The 26,221-nt window shown below is 35.0% G+C and overlaps 4 protein-coding genes and 1 pseudogene across 4 annotated transcripts; 3 read left to right on the top strand and 2 right to left on the bottom strand.

Annotated features, from left to right (window-relative positions):
- The first annotated feature begins 6,074 nt into the window (after positions 1 to 6,074).
- On the top strand, positions 6,075 to 10,474 carry LOC111368011 (sulfite exporter TauE/SafE family protein 3-like). Its single transcript, XM_022989171.1, has 12 exons — positions 6,075 to 6,909; positions 7,113 to 7,272; positions 7,834 to 8,034; positions 8,103 to 8,167; positions 8,265 to 8,292; positions 8,381 to 8,469; positions 8,672 to 8,758; positions 8,870 to 8,920; positions 9,049 to 9,270; positions 9,747 to 9,840; positions 9,977 to 10,117; positions 10,251 to 10,474. Exons 1-12 carry the CDS (start codon positions 6,691 to 6,693, stop codon positions 10,325 to 10,327), a joined length of 1,434 nt encoding a protein of 477 aa, XP_022844939.1. The 5' UTR covers positions 6,075 to 6,690; the 3' UTR covers positions 10,328 to 10,474.
- Positions 10,475 to 19,318: 8,844 nt separating this feature from the next.
- Positions 19,319 to 20,042, top strand: LOC111368016 (dynein light chain 1, cytoplasmic-like). The gene is made up of 2 exons (XM_022989179.1): positions 19,319 to 19,536; positions 19,671 to 20,042. Exons 1-2 carry the CDS (start codon positions 19,399 to 19,401, stop codon positions 19,830 to 19,832), a joined length of 300 nt encoding a protein of 99 aa, XP_022844947.1. The 5' UTR covers positions 19,319 to 19,398; the 3' UTR covers positions 19,833 to 20,042.
- Positions 19,909 to 24,104, bottom strand: LOC111366938. Its single transcript, XM_022987620.1, has 4 exons — positions 23,598 to 24,104; positions 23,012 to 23,527; positions 21,355 to 21,846; positions 19,909 to 20,802 (listed from the first exon to the last, which is right to left on the bottom strand). The coding sequence occupies exons 1-4, from the start codon at positions 24,024 to 24,026 to the stop codon at positions 20,284 to 20,286; spliced, it is 1,956 nt and encodes a 651-aa protein (XP_022843388.1). The 5' UTR covers positions 24,027 to 24,104; the 3' UTR covers positions 19,909 to 20,283.
- Positions 23,669 to 25,420, top strand: LOC111368015. The gene is made up of 3 exons (XM_022989178.1): positions 23,669 to 24,129; positions 24,696 to 24,921; positions 25,005 to 25,420. Exons 2-3 carry the CDS (start codon positions 24,733 to 24,735, stop codon positions 25,185 to 25,187), a joined length of 372 nt encoding a protein of 123 aa, XP_022844946.1. The 5' UTR covers positions 23,669 to 24,129; positions 24,696 to 24,732; the 3' UTR covers positions 25,188 to 25,420.
- A 198-nt stretch (positions 25,421 to 25,618) lies between these two features.
- Positions 25,619 to 26,221, bottom strand: part of LOC111366939 — a 2,250-nt pseudogene continuing 1,647 nt past the window's right edge.

Consider the following 26,221-nt stretch of genomic DNA (forward strand, 5'->3'; position numbering starts at 1 on the left):
AGAAATGAATGAAAACTTTCTGTTCTTTGATTGTTCGACATTCCTCTTGCAAAAATATGTTTAACAAATGTAGGGACCCATCTAGCACGCATCTTGTATATTTGATTAAGCCAAGCATTATCTATCAATTTAGTAGACTGTAACATATCTTTCCAACTTGTTTCAAACTCTTCACTAGTCTCGGAATGTAAAATAATGTTCCTCATCAAATGGTAGTTGTCCCTATAAATTATTGTATTCAGTTTTTCCGAAAACTTATTCTAAATATGCCATATACAATAGCGATGAAAAGTATTTGGAAGAACTTCGACAATTGCTCTTGTCATTGCAGGATCTTGGTTTGTGACGATCATTTGGGGTGCACCCTTAGGCATAGCATTCAACCAACAATTAAATAATCAAATGAACGACTCTATTGTCTCATCACTTAAAAAAGCACATCCAAATATTATTGTTTGGCCATGATGATTGACTCGAGTCAATGGAGTATATGTAGTATCGAAAATAACTACATCACCGAAAAAGTTATATGCTCGTCTTGAGTAGGAATCAGCCCAAAAACACCTAATCAATCTTTCTTCATTATCTCTTTCATAATCAAAGTAATAACCTGGATTTTTTTCTTTTTCCAATATAAAAAATTCAATCAACGACTTAGTATCAATTCCCTTCATTTCTTCTCTCAAATCTCTTTCACAGTTTCTAATATCTCTCTCGGTACATCCAATATTTTGAGGGACCCCCATATCCAATCTCCATCAAATTTATATGTTGACTAATTAATACATTTGCTTCAAAGAATTGTTTTACCAAGGCTTTTTTCACATTTGAAACATGCCTATGAGATCTCAATAAGTGAACTTTACTAGGTGTTGTGAGTGCATGATTATGAGACTCCACAAATCTACCAATGATCCAATCCGGAGATGATTTTGATTTAGTCATAGTTAATTTAGCCTTGCAACCCACCCGAATGATTCCTTGATGTCTTTCACCTGTATGTTCAACTGTATATTTGAATTTTTTTATTTTTATTTTTTGATATTTGTCATCTGTCACTCCTTCTTTGTAGCAAACAAATTGTTTCCAAATATGTTCATTTGTGCCAGGCCTCTTCTCACTGTTAGACAATCTAGCACTAAATTCAGCTTCTCTTGCATATTTGTTATAACATCGTACGCACATTTAATTGTTTCAAACTCTTGCCCGACTTTAGGCTTATGTTTCTCCGCAACTTGTGGTGTGAATGTTTGAATTGAAGTCTCGTCTTCCATGGTAAAAAAGATTATATATATATATATATATATAATTTCCACGTTAAATTGATGTATTTGTTAGAACATCTCGATTAACTAAATGCACAAAATTTTATAACCAAACGCCAATCCTGCAAAGCTATGAACATCTTAATAATTTAGTACAATCACAAGCTATATAACATTAGTGAACATGGCTGGGAAAAATGTACCAAGAAAAACCACATACGAGTGCTATATAAAAGAACCCTCTCCAGAGTTTCTACTGCTTTCGTTTTCATGAAGGGACAGTGGATAAATGTCATCCAAACAAACTTAGATATCCGGTTTTCTTATTTCCATCTTGCATTGAATTATACTTTCCGATGGGAAATGAGAGGGAGTTTGAATTTGCACTTCAACGGCCAAATTTGTAAAGATAATACTAGAAATGATTATGATTACTTTAACAAACATTCATAATTGAAATCATGAATGATGGACATGCCTGTATCAAAGAAGGATTATATATCAAAATAAACAAAATAATTGTAGAGTAAGATAAACATAATCTAAAATGCATAGAAGGATGAGTCAATTTTCATAGTAATCAACACAAGTTGAATCAATCTAACCAAACAATGTCTACATTCAAACCTCAGGGATGTCTTCGAAGTAAATTAGATAATCATGTATGTAAGAATATGTTTTTAAGTGGGTCTCTAATTGTAATAGCTGTTGTTAATTTAAATTTTGTTTTAATTAACTATCGTCATTAATAGATTAATTTGAAATATAATTTAATAATTGACGGATAACTATATGTTTTGCTTTGCTCTTATTTAATTATTGAAAGTAATAGATTAATTTATATTTTTATTTAATGATGGATAACTACTGGATAACTATATGTTTTGCTTTGTTTATAGTTAATTATTGAAAGTAATAGATTAATTTATAATTTTATTTAGTGGAATGATAATTACTTAATTAGTTAGTTTTGCTTTGTTTTTATTAATTATTGAAAGTAATAGATTAATTTATAATTTTATTTACGATTTTGCTATGGGTACAACATGATGTCCATTTTGGTGTCCAAAATGGACACCCGACACCTCGGTATTGGCCGAGGTGCCTGCCACGCTAGGGCCCACCGACACCTCGACCAATACCAAGGTGCCGGGTGTCCATTTTGGACACCACAATGGACAACATATTGTACCATCAGCATTATTTTTTTATTTAATGGCAATGCACATAGCCACATACTATACATTTGGCATATTTATGACTACGACTACTTTAAATGCCTCTTTTGAAGAAACCATTAGTAAAACACAAGTATCATTTGGATCATGATTATCATTATTAGGTGTTTTGAATACTCTTGAATAATTTCACCGACCTGAGATTCTATCACCGTGTCCTTTTCAAGATATTTTAAACTTTGAAGCCAATGCATACACGTCATTGTTTCCTCTTTCACGTATGTATGTATGTGCATTTTTGCGTGCTTACATATTAAATTTTGAATTTCACTACATTCACTTTTTTTATTTTTTATTTTTTACTTGTATTATGGTAAAATATTATATAAGTTATAAAAATATAAAATACTCTATAAATAAATAAATATTCATTTATCAATAAATTAATAATCTCTCTAAAATAATAATATTCTCATTCCCAACATTATTATTCTATAGGGGACTTACTGTAGGTGAAATTAAGGTAAATAATATAATTTAATCTATAAAATAGAATTTTTTACAATTACGATAAAAATGATATAACTTCTTAATGGATCACTCAAAAATTCTATTTTTGTAATTATAAAATAAAATTCATAACCTTCTTGGTTATTACATAAAAATCATAACTTTGTTATTTAAAATAATTAATGTATCAATCTACAAAACCAATTAAATAAATATCAAACAAATTAAAATGTAGTTCCATTTTAAAAACTGAACAAAATTACAATCTATAAAATCAAGCAACAAAATATAAAAAAAATTAGAAATTGGTCCAATTGAAAAAGAAAATTATTTTCTATATAATGTTGAAAATTACGTACAAAATAAAATTTAATAATTAAAACCATGTTTAGCTGGTGAATGGGGTTTCAAAAGCAAAAGGATGTGCATTAATTTATTTTTTCGTTCTGTGAGGTCCAAAATAAAAATTCAATTTCAGATTCCAATAAGAATGAGAACTCAATTTTTCATTTCCTTTTTTTGTTTCACTGAAATTCTTGAAATGGAAATTGAAAATGCCATGTTTATTGGTATTTTTTAATATTTTCGATTTAATTTAATTTAATTTAATTCTTTATTTTTTTTCAAAAATATAAATAATTTGACTTTATATCTGTGATTGAAATCCATTGAAATTTGAGTAAACAGGCTAAAAATCTTGAAGAGTTTAGAACATTTCCAAAAAACTCTTTAAATATGAAATAAAACGTTCTCTATTTTAAAGAATCAACTTTTACAATCATGCTCCAAGAGATTCTTTAAATTACTCTTTCCGTTCCAATTATATAAGATAATTTTTCTTATTCCAATCATATAGTCTGGTTTCTTTATTTTGAATATATTATTTTATTCATTTACTAATATACTTCTATTTAATTTATCTAGTTATAACCAATTTTTTTCACTTAATTTTGAAATTCTACAAAAATAAATAACGATAGATTGAGAAAGTTTTTGGTAAAAACTATTTTTCCTATAACATTAAATAAGATTCTTATTCTGTGTAGAAAATAAAATCAGCATATATAAGTAGGATGATGGGAGTAACATTTTAGTTTAGAGAGTGGGTTCACTCTCTAAAATTAAATGTATTCAAAATGTTTCAATTTTCAACGTATTAAAATAATAACATATTCTAAAGAAAGTTAGTTAAAATAGAAAAAAATAATAAATATTTTTTGGGAGTAGTAAAATTAAGTATTAAATATAAAGAGTTTGTTGGAGTATTTCAAAATTTTAATTAAATATAAAGAGTTTGTTGGAGTATTTCAAAATTTTAACTCTCTAAATGTACAGATACTCTCCCAATGATAGAATATGTTATTTAAAACTAGAGAATCGTTTAGAGATGTTCTTGCTATTTCTCTTTATAGGTACGAAATCAACTAAAAATATATTAAAATCATTTCAATAAATGAAATATTTAAAAATCTACAAGTTATTAGGGACATCTAAACTTATAGGGACATTTAAAATTCATTAAAATCTGAATCGAGTACACTCTTGTAAATAACCTCTTACATGATTTAATACTATGCAACCAAGTGACATAAAAAGAAGACTCTACAAATATATCACGACACACATGAAATTTTAGGTTAGGATGAAGTCATACTTCTGTCTTTTAGACTTTCTGTATTTCACATCTTTGAGTGGGTAAATTCTTCTTATTTTTCAATCTATCCGGTGATCACGCATAGCTTCCTCGTAAGCAGCGGCAAATTAAAGTTGGCGGTAGTGGGATTGCCCCACTATGTTTTAAAATTTTAGCCCCATTACCGCAGTAATGCCCTGCAAGTTAAAAATTCAAAAATACTATTTGTACATCAATTTTCACACTCTCTCACAAAGGTGGGATTCACGATTATTTTAATTTTGGACCTCATCCACTTACATGTATGTGTGCTGTGGAAAAAGGTATGAAAAAAGTGTGTGTGTAAAATTTGAGTTCAGCCCTGTAGTCCTATTTTTTCACCCCTCCAACCCTATTTGGTATAGTTAAAACAAGAATTTTAGTAAATTTTAATAAAATTGATGAATTATTTTGGTTGAAAAGTTATGAATTTCATAAAATATATGGTTAAAATTAATTGTTATCTAATTTAAAATTTTAACAAATTTCAATTTACACCAAATCGGGGCCAAAAAAGTAAATAGTACAAAACGTCCCCATGGTTTGCACTCATCATACAAATTGTTTCCATTGTTTCAAATTTGGCAATTGCACATTCACTTCAACATTTTATTGCGAAGTTAGTAATTTCGTCTCCTTCGGTTAATTCATTCTATCAAATATGAGTAATGGTACAAAACGTCCTTATTTTCATATATTATTTCTTTATTTTTTTTATTTTTTTTATATCCAGGTATCCACCTTATAGTGATTAAATCTTGGAGTCTACACCTTTGGCCTTCAAGCTGCAGACAGGTTAAATCGCAGATTGTGCCCAGTGCTCAAGAGCCCCCCAACTGATCTGCCAAAGTGTCAAGCAAGTCGGTTCCCATCTTTGCACCTTATCTTCCAGTAGAGCTCCTGCCTTTCAGGAGAATATCTGCCTTCAAAGCTGGCAGATCTTTATTTTTCTATTTGTTCATATGAAGGGGAGTGTAAATTAATTATTCCACAATGCTTTCATGGAGTAAATAGACGGTAAGAACCATTTGCACAATGAAGAAACAATAGATATGTTTTGCGCAATGAAAACATATGATAGGGACTTTTTACGCCAGTTACCCATATCTGACGGAAGAAATTGATCAAATGAGGCAGAAATGATCAACTTCGTAAGAAAATGTTAAAAAAATAATGTAAGCCTAAATGTCATTGAAAATTGTGAGAATTATTTGTTCAATTATATAAACGCAAAGAACGTGGATAAAGCCCCCTTTACCAGGGCCACCAGGGTCCGAAGGCCACTATTGTTTTTAACTCTGAAAAGTAACAATCGTGCTTCTCTGCCAGGACAGACACAATAATGGGGCTCACGAATTTTATTTATTTATCTTTTAATACACCGACCTGCATCTACAATGAGAAATCTTACAGACCTTGTATGAATAGTGCCATGTACTCGAGGCATTATAGAAAAAGCAATAGCTGCGAATCACGCCGCTCCTTTAAGTCACTATCAGTACGGGAATTTGTTTTAAAAGGAATCACCATTTTCTTATCTGCATTGTTCTTCTTTCTTCTTCTCCTTTGGTTGTGGGTTCGTTGGGTAGAGGTCGGGTTGGATAGGTGGGGTAGGTAATCCTCTGATTCCAGTATGTTATTTATCAATTTTAGTTCATAATCAAAATTATAATCCCATTTTTAAATTTGCATTTTACTGCATGTGACAGATAGGGCTGCTCATTGAAGCTGACAGTTTGCGTGTTCAGTGATGACAATGCAATTAAAAATGGGATTATTTTATTTCTTACTCCAAACGAAAGAGTCCTAGATTTGATTTTTTGGAAGTACTTGTTAACATCTTTACTCCATTTACTGCAAAATTTATTTATTGAATCTTCTGACAGATTCATTACCCAAAAACATTGAAAAATTTTCTCAAGAAAATCTCTACAAAAAATTGCCTTCACTGGAATGTAAATTTGGTCAGCCCAAACATTTGATTTGAATTGATATTGGCTTTTGAATAGCCTTTAGAAAAAAATTAATCTGTCTGCGGTGAACTAGAAAAGGATCGACAAATTTGATGGCTGAGATTGGATCAAAAATCAAGAAGGGTCTGGTGATTTTCATTGGATTGCTTCTTTTTGGTTGTGTGATTGTTTCGGCAAAACAAAGTTCGATATTGGGAAATGGAAGTTTAACAAACAATTGGATTACTGAAGAATTTGGATCAGCTTATTTCAGTAAAATAATCAATTTCTTGCAGCGAAGCAGGCACACACTTTACCATCATGTTTGGCCCGTGAGTTCTTTATTTTCATTATAAATGTGCTCTTATTTTTCCCTGTAGGGCTAGATATTTGAATTATGACGGATTTGGTATGCTCGACTGGAAGTGGAATCGACAATATTAATGAACATACAGTGTTGTATTTTGGATTACTGCATTCTGAACATCCCATAAAAGATTGATAAATTTTTTATTTTATTTTTATTTTTTTACAGAAACTAGAATTTGGTTGGAGAATTGTTGTGGGTACAGTGATTGGATTCTTTGCTGCTGCTCTTGGGAGCGTTGGAGGTGTTGGTGGAGGTGGAATATTTGTCCCAATGCTCACTCTAATAGTAGGATTTGATCCAAAGTCGTCAACTGCAATATCGAAATGTAAGAGTTAACAATTTGTATTGACATCAGATACAACCCACTTTCTTTTACACACACACCAATTCCAACTGATCATTGCATCTAAATAGCCCTCATTAATCTCTGAAGAAGAATCAAATTCAAGTTCTTAAAAAATTGATTCCTATAGAACAGTGCCTAGTCATCGAATTCTCAATCATGCGACTCAACTTTGACGCATTTAGCTTTCCTAGGACCTAGAAATTTGGCATATTTTTATGCAGAGTTCTGAATTAAAACTACCTAGAGGTAGAGGGCATATAGATTCAGATAGTCATTGCTAAGTAGTTCTTGTTGGCTACTTGGCTCAGATTTAGATAACTAAAATGTTCGACCAGGTCTCTGATTTTAATTTCTACCATGGGCTTAGTTTCATGGAATTCAAAAGTCAACAGTATTTGTATTCATTTTCTACTTTAGGGGCGAAGCTTTAGGAAAAGAAACTGATTCATTTGAAGACAAACACTTTTCACAAATTACAGAACTGTATTCTGATCCTTTTGATAATTGGACTGTATTTGAGCCCTTTTGTTTACTGTCCAGGTATGATTACCGGTGCAGCAGGTGCTGCTGTATATTACAATATCAAGCTCCGGCATCCTACACTTGATCTTCCTATCATCGATTATGATCTAGCTCTTCTTTTTCAGCCAATGCTAGTGCTCGGGGTCAGCGTTGGAGTTATTTTTAACGTGATTTTTGCAGACTGGATGGTTACAGTTTTGTTGATTATTCTTTTCATAGGTGATGTCCAATTTACTTACATTTTTCAGTTGCATTTTTTAGGTAACTTATCATTGTCTTAACTACAGGCATGTCAACTAAGGCATTCTTTAAGGGTGTTGAAACATGGAAGAAAGAATCCATTATGAAAAGGGTAGCCTAAAATCTAAACATTTTCACTTGTTCCAATATGCTAGTTGATCTTTTGATTTAAAAAATCTATTCTTTCTGTCTCTTAATTCGGTATGCAGGAGGCTTCTAGACGCTTGTCATCTGATTGTGAGTATGCACTACTTTTCAATCTTGAGAAATATTTTGTAAAAAATTTTAGTTAGCCAGATTCGAGTAAAGACCGAATTGAAATCAGATAATAGAAGTGAAGTGCAATACAAACTTGTACCTGGAGTCCCAACTAATGGAACTGGAGTACGTCTCAATGATTATAAAGCATCGGAGGTAACTATCTTCTAATACCTGAATAGCATGTTAGGTAGGGAGGATTGTACCACTCTTGAAAAACATTAAGAAAGAGAAGAAGTTAATATCTTGTTCGTTATACCATTGAGTCTTGTCCTCTACTATGTACCAGACATGCACAAACAGTTACAGATTCGTGAATTAATTTCCAAACCGACGCTGATTTCCACAAGTCTTGCAGGTCTCGGTTATTGACAATGTCTATTGGAAGGAACTCACCATACTCATTGCCGTCTGGGCCATAATCCTTTTACTTCATATCGGCAAGGTTTTCATATATTATACTCTTGAAAATCCTCTCTTAAGGCCTTTTTTTCCACTTCAAGTTTTTACTCTTTTATGAGTTATTATTGAGAAGACTAGCGCATCTTTAATACAGGATTATACAACAACTTGTTCAGTAGCATATTGGACTCTGACCTTGTTGCAGGTACTACTTATGCCGAACTGTGAAAAAATATATCCAAGCCCTGGATCACTACCCTACATTTTTATTTTTTTTTGTCTTAGAGCAAGATAAACATATATAACGACATTTATATTTCTGTTGATTCTCAGATCCCTGTAGCAATTGGAGCATCTGGTTATGAGGCAGTTGGTTTATATAAGGGTTGGAGGGTTATAGCTTCAAGGGGAGAAGCACGAAAAAATTGGACAGTGCAACAGTTGATTCTCTGTTGTTGCAGTGGAATTTTGGCTGGTGTGGTTGGTGGGCTGCTAGGCCTTGGTGGAGGATTCATATTAGGGCCATTATTTCTAGAGCTTGGAGTTCCTCCACAGGTACTTTGTAATCGTCTTGAATCAATGTTGGCATGTTTTGTGTGGATGATTAAATGCCACTGCACAATATTAATGAAGAATATAAGTCTTAAGATTATTTATGTACCAAACATGCACATTGATTTGTTACAGTTTGTAACTTCTCTGGTGATCGAGTAAATGATAAAAGAAACAGTGATCATGAATTTCACAAGAGAGAGAAAAAAAATAAAAAAAAAATGTCTCCCAATGGATCGTTAACTGGTATACTCATGCCCATTCCCTCCATAACCCGAATGCTCAGAGCAGCCTTCTCAACTCCTTACAAGTTCATTTTTCTAGTTTACCCTGAAATATTCCCTCCAGTGTTTAGCTGCTTATGAAATAACATTAGACATACTTGCATGTTCTAAAATTCTTGTCCTAAAACTTGTAATTAACCATCTCCTGCCCCGTTACAATAGTTCACAATCTTTAGTTAAAAACTTCTGATGCAGGTCTCAAGTGCCACAGCCACATTTGCCATGGTATTTTCTTCATCCATGTCTGTAGTACAATACTATCTTTTGAAACGCTTTCCAGTATCATACGGTAAGTTATCCAGCCAACTTCTATTCAACATATGGTTAGTTGTTGTGCATACTTCTTGATTTGAAAAGTAAAAGATTGTTATTTCATTAGGCATATATTAGATCATTGCTCAACTAACTGTTTCTCTCACTTGCAGCTCTTTATTTTGTTGCTGTGGCTACCGTTGCTGCATTGGTAGGGCAGCACGTAGTAAGAAAGATGATTAGTATATTCAGACGAGCATCCTTAATCATCTTTATTTTGGCATTCACCATTTTTGCAAGTGCAATTTCACTAGGCAAGTATTGTTGAACTCTACATCAATAATTTCCTGCACGTTTTCAAGATTTAAATGAGACATTCTATGTCATCTTGTTAAATTTTTTTCACCTCGCTTTGTTAAAAAATTGTTGTTGCATCATTCTTGACAGGTGGGGTTGGTATATCGCACATTATCGGGATGGTGGATGGAAAAGAAAACATTTGGTTTTATAACATCTGTGAATAAGAGCCGTAGGGTTTGAAGCATTTGTGTATGTACAATTTTCTTTAGTAACAACTATACTTATTCTTCTTTCAATGATGTAAATGTGTAATAATCCCAAGAATTGAGATGTTACCTTATAATCTGATATGGAAGATCACATTTTCTCTATTCAAGGGTTGCTTCCAATATCTAATAGGACACAAAGCTCACAAGTTGGGTCAGGATTAACCAGGTAAATAATAAAAGATTCATATAGTTGACGCAAAATTCTAGAGCCCCCGCTTATAATTGCTTTTTCTTGGCAACCAAACAGAGCACTTGATCTCACATGCAATTTGAAAGCAATTCTTCTTTGAAATTCATGAAGATTGTGAAAAGGGGAAGCGTTTAGTGGTTAGTGGTAAAAGCTTTGAATCGTCAATGACAAACTTTCATTGGTAGGAAGTATTTGTTGAGTCACCTCCTCTAGATTAATATATACTTATTTATTCAAATTGTGACATGCTCCTCTCATGCTTATTAGATTTATTTTATTATAATTCTCAAGGGTAATCATGCACCTTATCATCACTATAAATGCTAGCAAGGTCTTTCAAGCTGCACTTTGTACCCATTAGGCAAAAGGAGAACCAACGAAGAATTTATAATGTCTCATTAAAACAGTTACTTTATTCGATTTGTCATTCACAAGGTAGAAAGAGATCGTTGGATAATCTCAATTTATACAATTTTGTTTCTTCTTATTTAGTTTACTATTTGCGAAGTCTATTAGACATAATCTGTTATTAGCGATCGACAATGCTACAAATTACAATGTAACCTAGGTTTAATGTTAATAATGATGATTTTTGGTTGTAATTGTATGTGATTGAAATCCTTTAAGTGGACGCTAGTCACACTAATATTAATTTTGTTGTAGTATACGAGGTGAAGTTAATTTTTGAGTGTTTTTAAACAGTCTTTAGAAAGACGGATAAAGGGAAGATAATAAGCTTGATGAAATAATGTTTACATCTTTTCTTTTGAATTTTTATTTGTTGTTTAATAGTTTCTTTTAGACGTATCCAAATGTATCGTTTCTATTATTCTTAAAGGTGTTTTGTTGTGAGATTATCAATCGTACATTTGAGTTTATGATGGTTTTATAATATGAAGTGTTGAGCTTTTTTCCTTCCCTTTTATGTGATTATGTATATGATAGATACACATGTAGATTCAACTTATTATTGTTCTTATTAAACTCTCTTGAAGCCGTTTACTCATTTTGTTAACAAACGTATTGTCACTTGGTAATTATCTATTTTCTATGAAAAAAATGTAATTGTTTATTTTTATCTTTTTCATCTACTTATAAGTAATTTTTTTATTATACACAGTGTTAACGTAGATTCCACTCAACTGAATGAAGGTGGATTTGTGAGTTATATGGTAATGGAAAATCTTTGCTTAACAAGTTTAATATCCCATAAGTAGGCTCACAGTAGGAAAAGGAGCTCAAAATGGGAATGAGTGAGGTAATAGCCATCCATGTTCTTTGGGTTAATTCATTCACTAGTTTATAAAAAGTGAAAATTACACATTCTAATAGATTAAAAATTCCAATTTCATAAATAAGATACCATGTTTAGTATTTCACAAATCAATTTTTTTTAATTAATTAATATATTTAAAAATTAATTAAATAAAACAATTTCAAACCCATTTCACAATCTCTCTCTCTCTCTCTCTCTCTCACACACACACCCCTCATTTCCCCTACCCCGATTCTCTCTCTCACCTCTCTCTTCGTCGCAACTATGCTGTCACCCGATGCTAGGCTCCCAACGCCTCTGGCCATCAACATAGTCGATCTGCAGTCACTGAAGGGGAAGGAGGACTGTGGTTGTTCGCACCTCGTCTATGCTCGCAAGAGGTGGCATTGCCGCTGTTCAAGGCGCACGGTGACGTCATCGACGTTTGTAGCTCAGAGCACCGCTCGTGCGGCCGGTGGAGATTGATTGTGTGGTTTGTGGTGTTTCTTTTTCTGATGAGTTTGTGGTGGTTTTGCGATTGATGGTTTTGAGTTTGGTGTGTGGTGGATCGGCGGTGGTGATTACAGTGGTGGTGATTTTGCGTTGATGTGGTGGTTACAGGTGAGTTAGTTTTATTGGTGATGGTGTTGGTGGATCTCATGTTGCTAGTGGTGGTAGTCTTCGTGGTGGTGGTACATGTAGTGGTAGTAGGTGGAATGGTGCTCGTGGATCTCATGCTACAGGTGGTGATGAATAAGGCAGTGGTGCAAAGGTGACTGTGGTGGTTTGGTTGATTTTGTGACAAATAATTGAAACCATGACTTGAAAATTGTAACTCACAATTTAAGAGTCACAGTTGGTCGTGGCGGTGGTCGTGACGGTTTGGTTGATTTGTGACTCACAATTGGATACGTAACCTGAAAATTATGACCGTGAATCGTAAGTGTTGGTGGTGGTCACAAATTATTTGGTTGATTGTGTATTAAATTAGTTAATCTGTGATCAATGAAAAAGATAAACTGTGATCGAAAAATAATGTGTGACCTAAAAAATTGTTAATCTATGATCGTTAATTCGATAATTTGTGACTGTATAATAAGTTGTGACTTGTTGTAGTTTGTGACCAATAAATAAATCATGACTAATAAATTTTTCGATTTGTGATTGATGAACAAACTGTGACATATAAAATTTTTGAACTTTGATCGTAAAATAATTTGTGACATAAAATTTTTGATTTGTGATAAAAAAAAATAATAAGAGATGAATTAAATCGTTAATTTGTGATCAAATTAAATAAATCAGTGACTTAAATATATTTAATTACTCAAATAATTAATTAATTAAATTATAAATAATTTTTAATAAAAATTTGAAACTTGTTTTCTTGTTTTTGAATGTGTCATAATTAATTTCTTAATTATGAAATTTTTCCTTATAAAAAAGACTCTATTAATGATGTAGGATATAAGGGGTATATTGAAAAAATAGTACTAGTAGAAATAAATCATCTTGATTTCGGATCGATCCCATAAGACCATTTTGAAAGGAGAACGATGAGGGAAACAATACTCACCGCTATGTCGTGACGTACGGTGAATTTCGATTGTTCGAGTCCATTTAGGCCTCGAAAACTGATTTTCAAAGTTTTAGTGCTATTTTTGTCAGTTTGTTTATTTTCGTTTTTTTTACAATTCTAATTTGATTAAACTTCTTTTTCATTACTTTTAGTTGTTCTAAACTTTGTTTCCATGTAAACCCTTATAAATAAGGGCTTAACTCGTTTTTTTATTATCTTTTCATTAATAAATTCGTGAGTTTATTTTTTTTATTATTTGATGGATTCCAAATTGCTTGTTCTTAAAGTTTTCCCTTGAATTCCTTTCTTTCATGCGTAAGTGGTATCAGAGCCGGCTTTCCCGTCTCTATATCTTTGATTCATAAACATGGGGTGATGTACAAGTTAATAGGGCAGATTTAGATGCAACAAACCGACGGATTGATGATCTCACTACTCAGATAGAAGAAATTCGTCAATTGCTTCTACGAGGTGTTGAAAACAATGGGCAAAATGAACAATGGGCAATCAATAATGAGCGAGTGGCTGAGCCTGTAGTTCGTAGAGAAAATAATAGAAGGCGTGTAGTAGAAGACAATGAATTAGAGTCGGAGGAGGAGATCAAAGTACTGCCGCATCATCCTAATCGTCAAAATAGAGCATCATCCTAATCATCAAAATCGAAATACCTTTGATGATTATCGGATCAAAGAAGACATTCCTCCGTTCTTTGGAAACATGAAGATCAAGGACTTCTTGGATTGGTTGGTAAAGGTTGAGAGATTCATTGAAATTATGGATGTTTCAGAGGACAAGATGGTGGCATACTGTTTGAAATCTGTGGCAGCAGTATGGTGGGATCAACTGCAGAATGCTCGAAGGAGACAGGGAAAGAGTCGAATTCGAACTTGGAGAAAGATGAAGCAGTCTTTGATGGATCGATTTTTACCTACAGATTATGACCATATTTTATGTCGAATGTACTTGGGATGCACACAAGGGAATTGTATAGTGTTGGACTACACCAATGAATTTATGCGATTGGCAGAACAGAATAATTTGTTAGAATCTGAAAATCAAAAGGTAGTGAGGTATACCAGTGGTTTGAAGGTGGCCATTCAAGATAGAATTGGGATGCAGAATATGTGGACGTTGCAGGAAGCCATTAGCATGGCGATGAAAGCGGAGATGATGGAATCTGATAAGAGAATGGTTTCATACAGGAGGCCCTTACCTGCCGAATCATCATCATCCACCCCTTTAGACAAAGGAAAGGCCCCACAATAAGCCCCAGTCAATCCTAATAGGAGTAAAGTTGACAACAATGGTCAGTTTAGGAACAGAAGTCAGACTCGGGGAGTACCTCATAATGCAAATCCGTACGCTAAGCCTATAGGAGAAATTTGCTATAGATGTCAAAAGCCTGGGCATTGTTTCAATAACTGTCCTAAGAGAAAGCAGGTCAATTTGGTAGAATCGGAGGCAGTAGATGAGGAGGAAGATACTGAAGTGGAGAATGAGTACGCGGGAGTAGAGTTTATTGTGTAGGAAGGAGTAGAAAGCTCACTTTGGTACTGCAACGAATCCTTTTATCACCTAAGGAGGAGGGACAATTTCATTACATCTTTTCTTCACTTTGTTCTATTAAGAATAAGGTGTGTGAAGTGATTGTGGATAATGAAAGTTGTGAAAATTTTGTGTCGAAGAAGTTGGTGAAATTGTTGAAACTACTAGTTGAAAGCCATCATAAAACGTATTCACTTGATTGGGTAAACAGAGGTCCTTCTGTTCAAGTTGCTGAAACTTACAAAGTACCTATTTCCATTGGTAAGCATTATAATGATGAAGTTATGTGTGATGCCATAGACATGGATGCTTGCCATATCGTATGAGGTCGTCCATGGCAGTTTGATGTGGATTCAACTCTCAAAGGACGTGATAATATAGTACTCTTTTCATGGGGCAGTAATAAGATCGCTATGGTTCCTCTCAAACCGGCGGAGAAGTCTACACATCAATGAACTGAGAGTTTCCTTGCACTTACAAATGATGAGAAGGAGATTATGGAGTTTGTAAGAGAATCTGATTGCTTCTATCCAATTGAAGTTAAATGGCTTTTTACAACAAATAAAGAAGATGAGATTGTTCCTCCTGAGGTGCAAAAAATATTGACAGAATTTGAAGATTTGGCTTTCGACGAATTGCCGAATGAGTTACCTCCTATGAGGAATATTCAACACCAGATTGATTTGGTACTTGGAGTTAGCTTTCCAAATTTGCCTCATTACCGAATGAGTCAGAAAGAGAATGAGATTCTAAGGAAGCAAATTGAGGAGCTGTTGAAGAAAGGGTTCATAAGAGAGAATATGAGTTTGTGTGCAGTACCTGTCCTTCTAGTGCCAAAGAAGGATGGAAAGTGGCATATGTGTGTTGACAATCGTGCCATCAATAAGATAACAGTAAAGTACAGGTTTCCCATTCCACGGTTGGAGGATATGCTAGATATGCTTGGGGGTTACAAGGTATTCTCGAAAATAGATCTCCGAAGTGGTTATCACCAGATCCGTATTAAGCTAGGGGATGAATAGAAGACCGCATTCAAGAGTAAGGACAGACTTTATGAATGGTTGGTGATGCCATTCAGACTTTCAAATGCCCCAAGTACTTTCACGAGGATGATGAACTAGATTCTCTGTCCTTTTATTGGGTCTTTTGTTGTGGTGTATTTCGATGATATCCTTATTTACAGCAAGTCTAAGATGGATCACCTAGCTCACTTGAGGCAAGTCCTAGAGGTTTTGAAGGAAAATCAGTTGTACATCAACTTGAAGAAGTGCACATTCTGTACATCTAAGCTATTGTTTTTAGGCTTTGTGGTAGGAGAAGATGGTCTGCATGTAGATGAAGATAAGACATAAGCAATTCGAGATTGGCCAACACCAAAGTCAGTTTCTGAAGTAAGGAGTTTTCATGGGTTAGCAACTTTCTATAAACGATTCATCAGGCATTTTAGTACTATCATGGCGTCTCTCATAGAATGTTTGAAGAAAGGAAAATGCAGTTGGGGAGAGGAACAAGATAAGAGCTTCGCCTTCATCAAAGAAAAGTTGTGCACAACTCCAGTATTAGTTTTGCCAAGCTTCGAGAAGATCTTTGAGGTGGAGTGTGACGCTAGTGGTATTAGTATTGGGGCTATTCTTTCTCAAGAGAAGAGACCCGTGACTTTCTTTTCAGAAAAGTTAAGTGATGTCAGGCAGAAGTGGAGTACCTATGAGCAAAAATTCTATGCAGTTGTTAGGGCTTTAAAGCAATGGGAACACTATCTGGTACAGAATGAGTTTGTATTGTTCACTAATCACCAAGCCTTAAAATTCATTCATAGTCATAAACACATCAGCAGGATGCATGCTCGGTGGGTAACTTTTCTTCAGAAACTTCCTTTTGTAATTAAGCATAAATTTGGGAGTACCAATAGAGTTGCAGATGCACTGAGTTGGAGAGCTTCCTTATTGATCACATTATCATAGGAAATTATTGGGTTTGAGTGCTTGAAAGATCTGTATGCAGATGATCCTGACTTTAAGGAGATTTGGAATAAGTGTGTGAATTGGGAATCAGTGGTGGATTTCTATATTAGTGAAGGGTATCTATTCAAAGGCAACCAACTTTGTATTCCTGTTTCATCTCTACATGAAAAATTGATTCGAGATCTACATGGTGGAGGTCTAAATGTACACTTAGGGCGTGACAAGACAATAGCCAGTTTGGAGGCTAGGTATTATTGGCCACAGTTGAAGTGGGATGTCGGAATTATAGTCAGAAAGTGTTATACTTGTCAGGTGTCAAAGGGTCAAGTACGAAATATTGGGTTGTACATGCCACTTCCAGTCCCTCAGGGCATATGGCAAAATCTAGGTATGGACTTTGTTTTGGGATTACCTCGTACTCAACGGGGGATAGATTCTATTTTTGTGGCGGTTGACAGGTTTTCCGAAATGGCGCACTTCATAGCTTTTCGGAAGATTTCAGATGCGTCACATATTGCCAAACTATCTTTTAGGGAGATTGTTAGATTACATGGAGTTCCGAAGTCTATCACATCAGAACGGGATACAAAATTTTTGGGGCACTTTTGGATTATCTTATGGAAGTTTTTAGGAACCAATTTGAATCGAAGCAGCACTGCCCATCGTCAAACTGATGGACAGACTGAGGCTACTAATCGTACTCTTGGAAACATGGTTCAAAGTGTTTGTGGAGATAAACCTAAACAGTGGGATCTTGCACTACCTCAAGTGGAGTTCGCGTACAACAGTGCAGTTCATACTACTACAGGCAAGTCTCCGTTTGCTATTGTATATACAGAGGTGCCTTACCATGTGGTGGATTTGATGACATTGCCTAAATGTGATAATAAAAGTGTTGCTGTTGAACATCTGGCAAAGGAAGTGATAGCAGTTCGTGATGAGGTAAAACAGAAGTTAGAGAGAACTAATGCAAAGTATAAGGCAGCAGCAAATTCACGTAGACGGAATAAACAATTTCAGGAAGGGGACTTCGTGATGATTTTTTTGAGAAAAGAGAGATTTCCCACTAGTATTTACAATAAGCTGAAACTGAGAAAGTACGGGCCTTTCAAAGTGTTTAAACGGATTAACAACAATGCCTACATTATTGATTTGCCAAAGTCTATGTGTATTTCTCGTACATTCAATGTGACTGATTTGTATGAGTTTCATAAAGATAATAAGCTTTTGTATCTAGATTATAACTCGCGGTCAAGTTCTTTGGAGGTGGAAGAGACTGATGTAGGATATAAGAGGTATATTGAAAAAAGAGTACTAGTAGAAATAAATCATCTTGATTCCGGATGGTCCCATAAGACCATTTTGGAAGGAGAACGATGAGGGGAACAATACTCACCACTATGCTGTGACGTACGTTGAATTTCGGCCGTTCAAGTCCGTTTAGGCCTCAAAAACTGATTTTCAAAGTTTTAGCGCTATATTTGTCAATTCGTTTATTTTCGTTTTTTTTACAATTCTAGTTTGATTAAACTTCTTTTCCATTACTTTTAGTTGTTCTAAACTACGTTTCCATGTAAATCCTTATAAATAAGGGCTTAGCTCTTTTTTTTATTATTTTTTCATTAATAAATTCGTGAGTTTATTTTCTTTATTATTTGGTGGATTCCAAATTGCTTGTTCTTAAGGTTTTCGCTTGAATTCCTTCTTTCGTTATGTCAATTAGTGAGCTTGTCTGAGCCCATGAGGGGATGATCGATGCCACTCCACAAGAAGTTAAAACTGTACATAAACATGATAAAAACAATATGGATAAAATTTAGAGCATGAGCATCAGAATGAGATGATTTGAATGTATAAATAGACAATAGAAAGTAAGTGATAAGTGAAATATTACGCCAAGTGAAATATCATATCAACTATACATCACGTCCCTACAAGATAGCCCATACCATGATAAAAGCCCGCATGAGAGATGGCATAAGATATCGAGGACTTGGTCCGTTATCGACTGATATCACTAGGGTCGAGGCCTCCTAATATGCCAAAAAGTTGTAGCTTGATAGTTGATTTGAAAGCTTCAAAAGGACACTCCGTTTTCTTACAATACGAGGAAATTTTTTTATACAAATTCACGCTCGCATTTACAAATTGATAGATTTTTCCTGACATGGGAAGCAAATTTGAAGTGAAATTCATTTTAAAACTTGGATATTTTATTCCCGGAAATCCCCACCAACGTCGTTATCTGCGTGTAGATGATGTGTAAGGGATTCCCAACTCATAATAACGTTAAAAAAAGGTCCATAAAGTCAGGAGCAAAGGGACACAAAACTTGGGCCATGTGCCACCACCGGAATACACATCAAATAGCTTCTCTACATTTGGATGTCCCCTATTTATTATATATTGTCTATTACTCTGCAAATCTGAAACACACTTACAGGCTCCCAAGAATTGAGCAAGAAAAACTAATATATTGTCTGAAGACAAAGAAAAATGTTAGAAGGGAAGGGTTTGATAGATGATACAGATATGCCAGTGAAGATGCAGATCCAAGCAATGGCTTTTGCTTCTCAAGCTCTAGATCTCTATGATGTTTTTGACTGCAAATGCATTGCTGCCCACATCAAGAAGGTGATAATAGAACATCTCATCGTGCTTAAAAGTAAAATTTTTTTTCTTTTAATACAAAATAAGCAACTTATAAGCTAGAAATTTACGTTCTGGATCTTGTGTACAAGTTTGATGAGATTAGCTATGATTGGCAGGAGTTCGACAAGAGATATGGGAATGGATGGCACTGTGTGGTAGGGTCCAACTTTGGGTGTTTTTTCACACACAGCAAAGGGACTTTCATATATTTTACATTGGAGACTCTAAATTTTCTCATCTTCAAAGTTTCTTCGTCTCCATCAACTCCACCTCCGTAGCAGCCTTTCATAGTTCGTTATGGATCGAACACAACTAAATAGACTGAATCGTACAATAGATTTACTTTAGCTTATCTTTCTTCCTTCGTGTCTTCTAGTCCATCTTACCAAGCATGCCTATTTTTTACCAAGCATGCCTATTATTAGAAATTTCTAGTTGTAGATTACTGTAATATTTGACTTTAGAGGCAGCTTTCACAATGCTTTCTATGCAGTGTTATATTGCAGAAATAGAACGTGTTTGGTTCCTCTAATTGAAAATAAATTATATGAAATGGCACCAAAAGAATCAATCTACAGTGTAACGCACATGATTGCAATTTCTACCAAGCTTCCAAAGAAATTGAACAATATTGTTGTTTCTAAATAAATAGGCGTGCAAAGTTGAAGCACCAAAGAATCTTCGGTCCAAAACTTGCTAGAAAGCTAGTTCAAAATGAACAAAATCTACTCAAATCACTGGAGTTAGTAGAGGTTTGTGTAGAAAATGAGCCTCCAAGTTTGCAATGACTAGGTCAGCCATGGCTTTGCTAGTTTCAAAAGTGTCACTTCCAACATGAGGCAAAAGAACAACATTTTCAAGTCCAAGAAAAGGTTCAGGTACCTCAGGCTCGTTTTCAAACACATCAAGTCCAGCTCCAGCTATCCGTCCTTCAAGTAATGCAGACACAAGTTCGGGTTCATCAACGTGTGCACCTCGTCCAATATTGATGAGAACTCCTTTGGGTCCTAAAGCATCTATGACCTTTCGATTCACAATGTGATGGGTTTCTTCTGTCAAAGAGCATGACACAATGAGGATTTCACAGTTGGCAGCTAAATTGATGATGTTGGAGTAGTATCTGTAATTTGTAGTTGGTTTCTTCGTTCTGGAGTGGTAACTGATGGTGCAGCCGAAGGCTTCGGCTCTCTTGGCTATTGCTGAACCAATCCTACCCAATCCAACTATGCCAACTGCTTTACCACTGAACTGAAAAAGAAAGTAGCAAATAAGAAAATCTAAATAGGAATATCAGGGAAAATTCAAGAAAACGAAAAGACGAGGTGATGATTCAAGTGAGCAGCCCTAACACTGTTACGAGCCTGAAAACGTTGGTTAAATTACTCAAAGGTGAGACTTTAAGTGCACGGTTAAAACTGGTACACGATATATGGTACAACAGGGAAATACAATGAACCCAATGTTAGCTTCATTTTCTTTCTTAAAAGCAGAATTTGACAACCATATTTTGTGAAATAACGCTCTTCTTGATGGTTTAAAATGGTGACACATTATTCTAATGCCTCAACATGGAACAGAAATTCTACAATTCTCTAACTTTTGTAGTCGAACCCAAAATTCCACTTCCTTCGAAAGCCTAATTTTTTTCATTGCACGGAATTCTACTACAGCATATCATCGAACACATTGAGCACAATTTTACGGAATTATGAACAAACAAGGAGAACTATATCTGCCTTCAAAGTCCTAGAAAATATGCATAAAATTATCACATGGCATCAGAAATCCCAATTCACGAACCTTAGTAGTCAACTCAAAATCGCCATTTTTCCAGGACCCATTTCTTACAAACCCATCACAAGCACAAATCTTCCTCAAAGTCGCCAATATCAATCCAATGGCTGTATCAGCAACATCTTCTGTTAGCACATCAGGCGTGTTTGTAACTCTGATCCCTCTTTTTTCACATTTATTCAAATCAATCTTGTCCACTCCGACACTGTAACTCGCCACGATTTTCAAATGCGGTAGTGCATCAATCAGGTCGGAGTCGGCATTAAATGAAGCGTTGCCCACCACTGCGAGAATTGAATCAGATTTTTGTTCCAAAAACTGGGTTTCGGAATGCGATTCCCAAAATCTGAAGAGTGTGAAGCGCTTTTCGAGTTCTTCTTCGAGATAGGTTAACATGGGACAAGTCATTAGCACGCCCACGTCCTCCATTTTTTTCTGCAGTAAATAACATCCCAAGTTTGACAAGTATATATTGAGCTTCAAAGTGACCATTATCTTCTAATGATTTAAAAAGTGTAAAATGTCAAAGGGTCGAACGAATTCGACTCCGGTTGAATCGAGAACGTTTTCAATTTTAGGTGAGTTTTAAATTCTCGACTAGTCTATATTCGAATCAGTTCTTTTATTGATTTTTTATTTTTTCAAACATATCGATCAGCCTTAATTTTGATGGTAAGGTGTTTTTCAACTCAATCGTATGATAATATCTTAATACATTCTTTACTAATTTTATTGATTTCGTCCATATTAATAACTAATTTGCAATATCTTCTCCTTCATAAGAACATGCTTGAGTGAATTAGCAATGATTCAAAGAACTTCCGTCTCCTAATCCATCATCATTGAACGACAAAAGCAGCTGAAGTCATTAGTCTTTATACCATGGCAACAACATTGTCGTGCTTTTCTGTAATCACTCAGACTTAGGCTACCTCCAACCCAGCACCAAATTTTGCACCAAATCTTGCACCAAATTAAAATTCATCTCCAACCATTACACCAAAAATTACACCAAATGAACAGTATTTAACCATTTTCTTCCCTTTTTTTATTCTTTATAATCTACTTATTTGAAATATTATTTATTTAATTATTTCAGAAATACATAAATTACTAAATAAATAATTAATTAATCTTATTTGATGTATTTTAAATTATTTTCGTCTTTTAATTAATTAATTAATTATTATGTCTTACATTTAAAATTTATTTTAAACACAAATAATTATTAATATTAATAATAATAATAATAATTTATTGTATTAAAAAATATATAGCACAAATTACATAAATACCTTCAACAAATTTATTTGGGAAATGTAAAATAAGGGCAAAATTGACATTTTACACTTGCACCATTTTGCACTAAATTTTGCACCAAATCTTGCACCAAACTAAAATTCATCTCCAACCATTACACCAAAAATTACACCACACTATTCACTTTGCACCATTTTGCACCAAAATGGTGCAAAGTTTGGTGTTGGGTTGGAGCAATTTTGCACCAAAAAAAATGGTGCAATGGTGTTGTGGTTGGAGATGGCCTTAGCTTCTGTGTTCAAATCGTTCTATTTGGAAAAAACTCTGTGCCTAAAACGAACAGCACGAATAATAAAACGACTAGATAACAAAAACCCAAATCGTTACAATTTGAACGCAATCAAAAAAGGGGAGTCAATAGAGAATTGTTCGAAAAATGCGCCTCGAGGTTATCCACAATAAGGTCAGCCATGGCCTTACGAGTTTCCATCGTGCAAGTTCCCACATGAGGGGAAAGAACTACATTATCCAGGCGGCGGAGAATCTCGGGCACTTCGGGCTCGTGCTCAAGTACATCAAGCCCAGCACCTCTCAGCCGGCCTTCAACAAGTGCTGATATGAGTTCAGGTTCGTCAATGTGACCCCCTCTTCCGATGTTGACGATAACTCCATCTGTACCCAACGCGTTTATGACATCGCGGTTGACAATGTGGCGAGTTTCGTCTGTTAATGCACAGGCCACAATAAGGATTTGAGAGTTGGAAGCCAAGTCGAGTACGGATGGATAGTAAGTGTATTTCGATTTTGACTTTTGCGAGCGTGAATGATAGCTGATTGAACAGCCGAAAGCTTCAGCTCTCTTGGCAATTGCAGATCCAATCCTCCCCAAACCTATTATACCAATTGATTTGCCGCTCAACTGCAAGAAAGTTGGATAAATTATATTGCATCAATTTACGATAAGAAAAAACTACAAAGACAAAACAAACCTTGTGGGTCAACTCAAAATCGCCATTTTTCCATAACCCACTCCTCACAAATCGGTCCGCCGCACAAATCCTTCTCAGTGTCGCCAAAGTAAGCAAAATCACCAAATCCGCCACCTCCTCCGTCACAACATCTGGCGTGTAGGTGACACGTATGCCCTTGTGTTTGCACTTAGGTAAATCAATTTTGTCCAACCCGGAGCCGTGATTTGCTATGATTTCTAGATTTGGGAGCGAGTTGATTAGTTCCGAGTTAGCACCGTGGATTCCATTTCCTACCACTGCGAGAATAGATTTTGAATTTTGATTGAAAAATTCGAGCTTGGAATTTGGGGGAATTTGCCAGAATTTGAAAAGGGTGAATCGTTTGGAGAGCTGTTCTTGGAGGTAATTTGACATTGGGCAAGTTAACAACACGCCTATGCTTTCCATTGTCGATCCGATCGGAGGAATTTCAGTTCATCATTCACGGAAGGATTCCTTGATTTTTCCAGTGCATATTCTAACGGAACATTCATCCTTTAACTTTGCGAAAGTAAGTACTTAAATATTAATTTTTTTTTATGTTCTTAACTTTCAGTTACCGTGCAAGTTAATCCCCACTCAATGAAAACTATTAGTTTAGCCCCAGTAGTTTTCTCAACCCACATTCATTTTCTTCATGAACAATGGGAACTATAAAAAGGATAAGAAATAAAGTTTATTACGAAGCATTTTTTACAATAAGTCAACTCTTTTTAGGAGGGTGATAATAAGTCGAGCTGAGCTAGCCACCTAGACTCAACAAACCAGCCAAACCTAGTAAGTGAGTTGAGCTTGAGTTATTGTCTATTGACCAAATCTTCGAACACATCGAGGCCCTGGGCATCGCATGTGATGAGTCAAGTAGGGTTGAGCCATGAGATTTTCAATTTTTTCAAATCATATCTTCAATTCAACTGAACTCATGTGCTTTTAAATTAACAATCTTCTTACGTGGATACCCAAATTTACATAATTAAATAGGTTGAAGACTTAAAACTTCAGAGACTGGGTAACCCATAACCACACTAAGTGAAAAGTTGGGGTGCCCAATCCTAATTTATTCTCGTTCTTTTATAGGCTATATAGAAACCAATTCTATGCGCAGCTTCAGGATATGGCTATGGCGGTCGCACAAGTTTCAAGGATTTACAATCTCCAGCATCCTCTTCCAGCTTTGCCAAGATTTGCCCCACATCAAACTACTCTCCCCACGATGCCGTCCAGGAATCTCTCTCTTGTTAGAGCTTCGAAGCCGGGAAGAGAAAACACAAATGAGCCCGATTCTGCGACCTTCATTTCTTCGGTAAGCCACACACTTTAACAAGCAATGGTTAATGAAAAAATAAATTGTGGATAATCATTAATCCTTGTGTTTTGATTGGATAGGCGGACTTGAATTACTTAGTGAAATTAGGAGCTGGTTCTCTTGCTGGTGCAGCTGCAATTAAATATGGAAGTATCATACTCCCAGAAATAACACAGCCCAACATTGTGCAGGCACTGATTATGATAACTACTCCAGTTATTGTAGCTGTCGTCCTTCTGATCAAGCAAAGCCGTGTAGATTGAACAAGTTTTTATTTGACATTTGCCCTGGAAGTGAACACAAGATGAACTTCGTCCAGCTTCTATTTGGAGATCGAGGAAGATATGCCCATCCCATGATTTTGAACTATGTTTTCGACAATGATACATAAAGAAACAGTGAATTTCGTGAGTAAAATGTTGTAATAATGCGTTGTTCAGAGTCCTTGGGTTTATGAATAAACACATTGTTAAGGGCTTTTCTACGGTTTCTTATTTTTGCTGGACTTTATACTTTATCGAGCACTGAATGCAATCTGCAGCCTCTAGGGAAAAAAATTTACTTGTGAAATAAGAGCATTCAATAAAAGAAGAAATAAACAGCAAAACACAAACTAATTCTTAGAAGTTCTGAATGAGAATAAAAGTGATCTTGAATTGTTGCAATAAAAAAATTACACCATTTAATGACAAAATCAAACCACGGGAATTAACAGTGGTTTGTTCGTAAAATGAGCCTTCAAATTCCCAATGACAAGGTCGGATATGTCCTTGCGCGTTTCTATCGTGCCACTTCCCACACGAGGCAACAAGACTACATTATCGAGGTCAAATAACTGCTGAGGCACCTCGGGTTCCTTTTCAAACACATCGAGTCTAGCACCATCCAGACGGCCCTCCACAAGAGCCGATTCCAATTCTGGTTCATCAACATGTGCCCCTTCTAATGTTGATGATAATTCCCTTCAAACCCAATGCATCAATTACATAACGGTTCACAATATGATGAATTTCAGGAGTTAGTGCACAAGCCATGACCAGGATGTCATAGTTCGAAGCCAAGTCGATGACGCTTGCATAGTACTTGTAATTTGTGTATGGTTTCCCCGATCTTGAGTGGTACTGGTAACTGATGAGGCAAACAAAGGCTTATGCTCTCTTAGCAATTGCCAAGCCAATCCTTCCCAATCCAATAAATCCGACTGTTTTACCACTGAACTGCAAAAGAAGCTAGAAAAGTTGAAGTCAGGTGTCGAATTAAATTTTGCAGACGAACAAAATATATATATATATATATA

The sequence above is a fragment of the Olea europaea genome, chromosome 18 (assembly GCF_002742605.1).
Source record: "Olea europaea var. sylvestris chromosome 18, O_europaea_v1, whole genome shotgun sequence".
NCBI lineage: Eukaryota > Viridiplantae > Streptophyta > Magnoliopsida > Lamiales > Oleaceae > Olea > Olea europaea.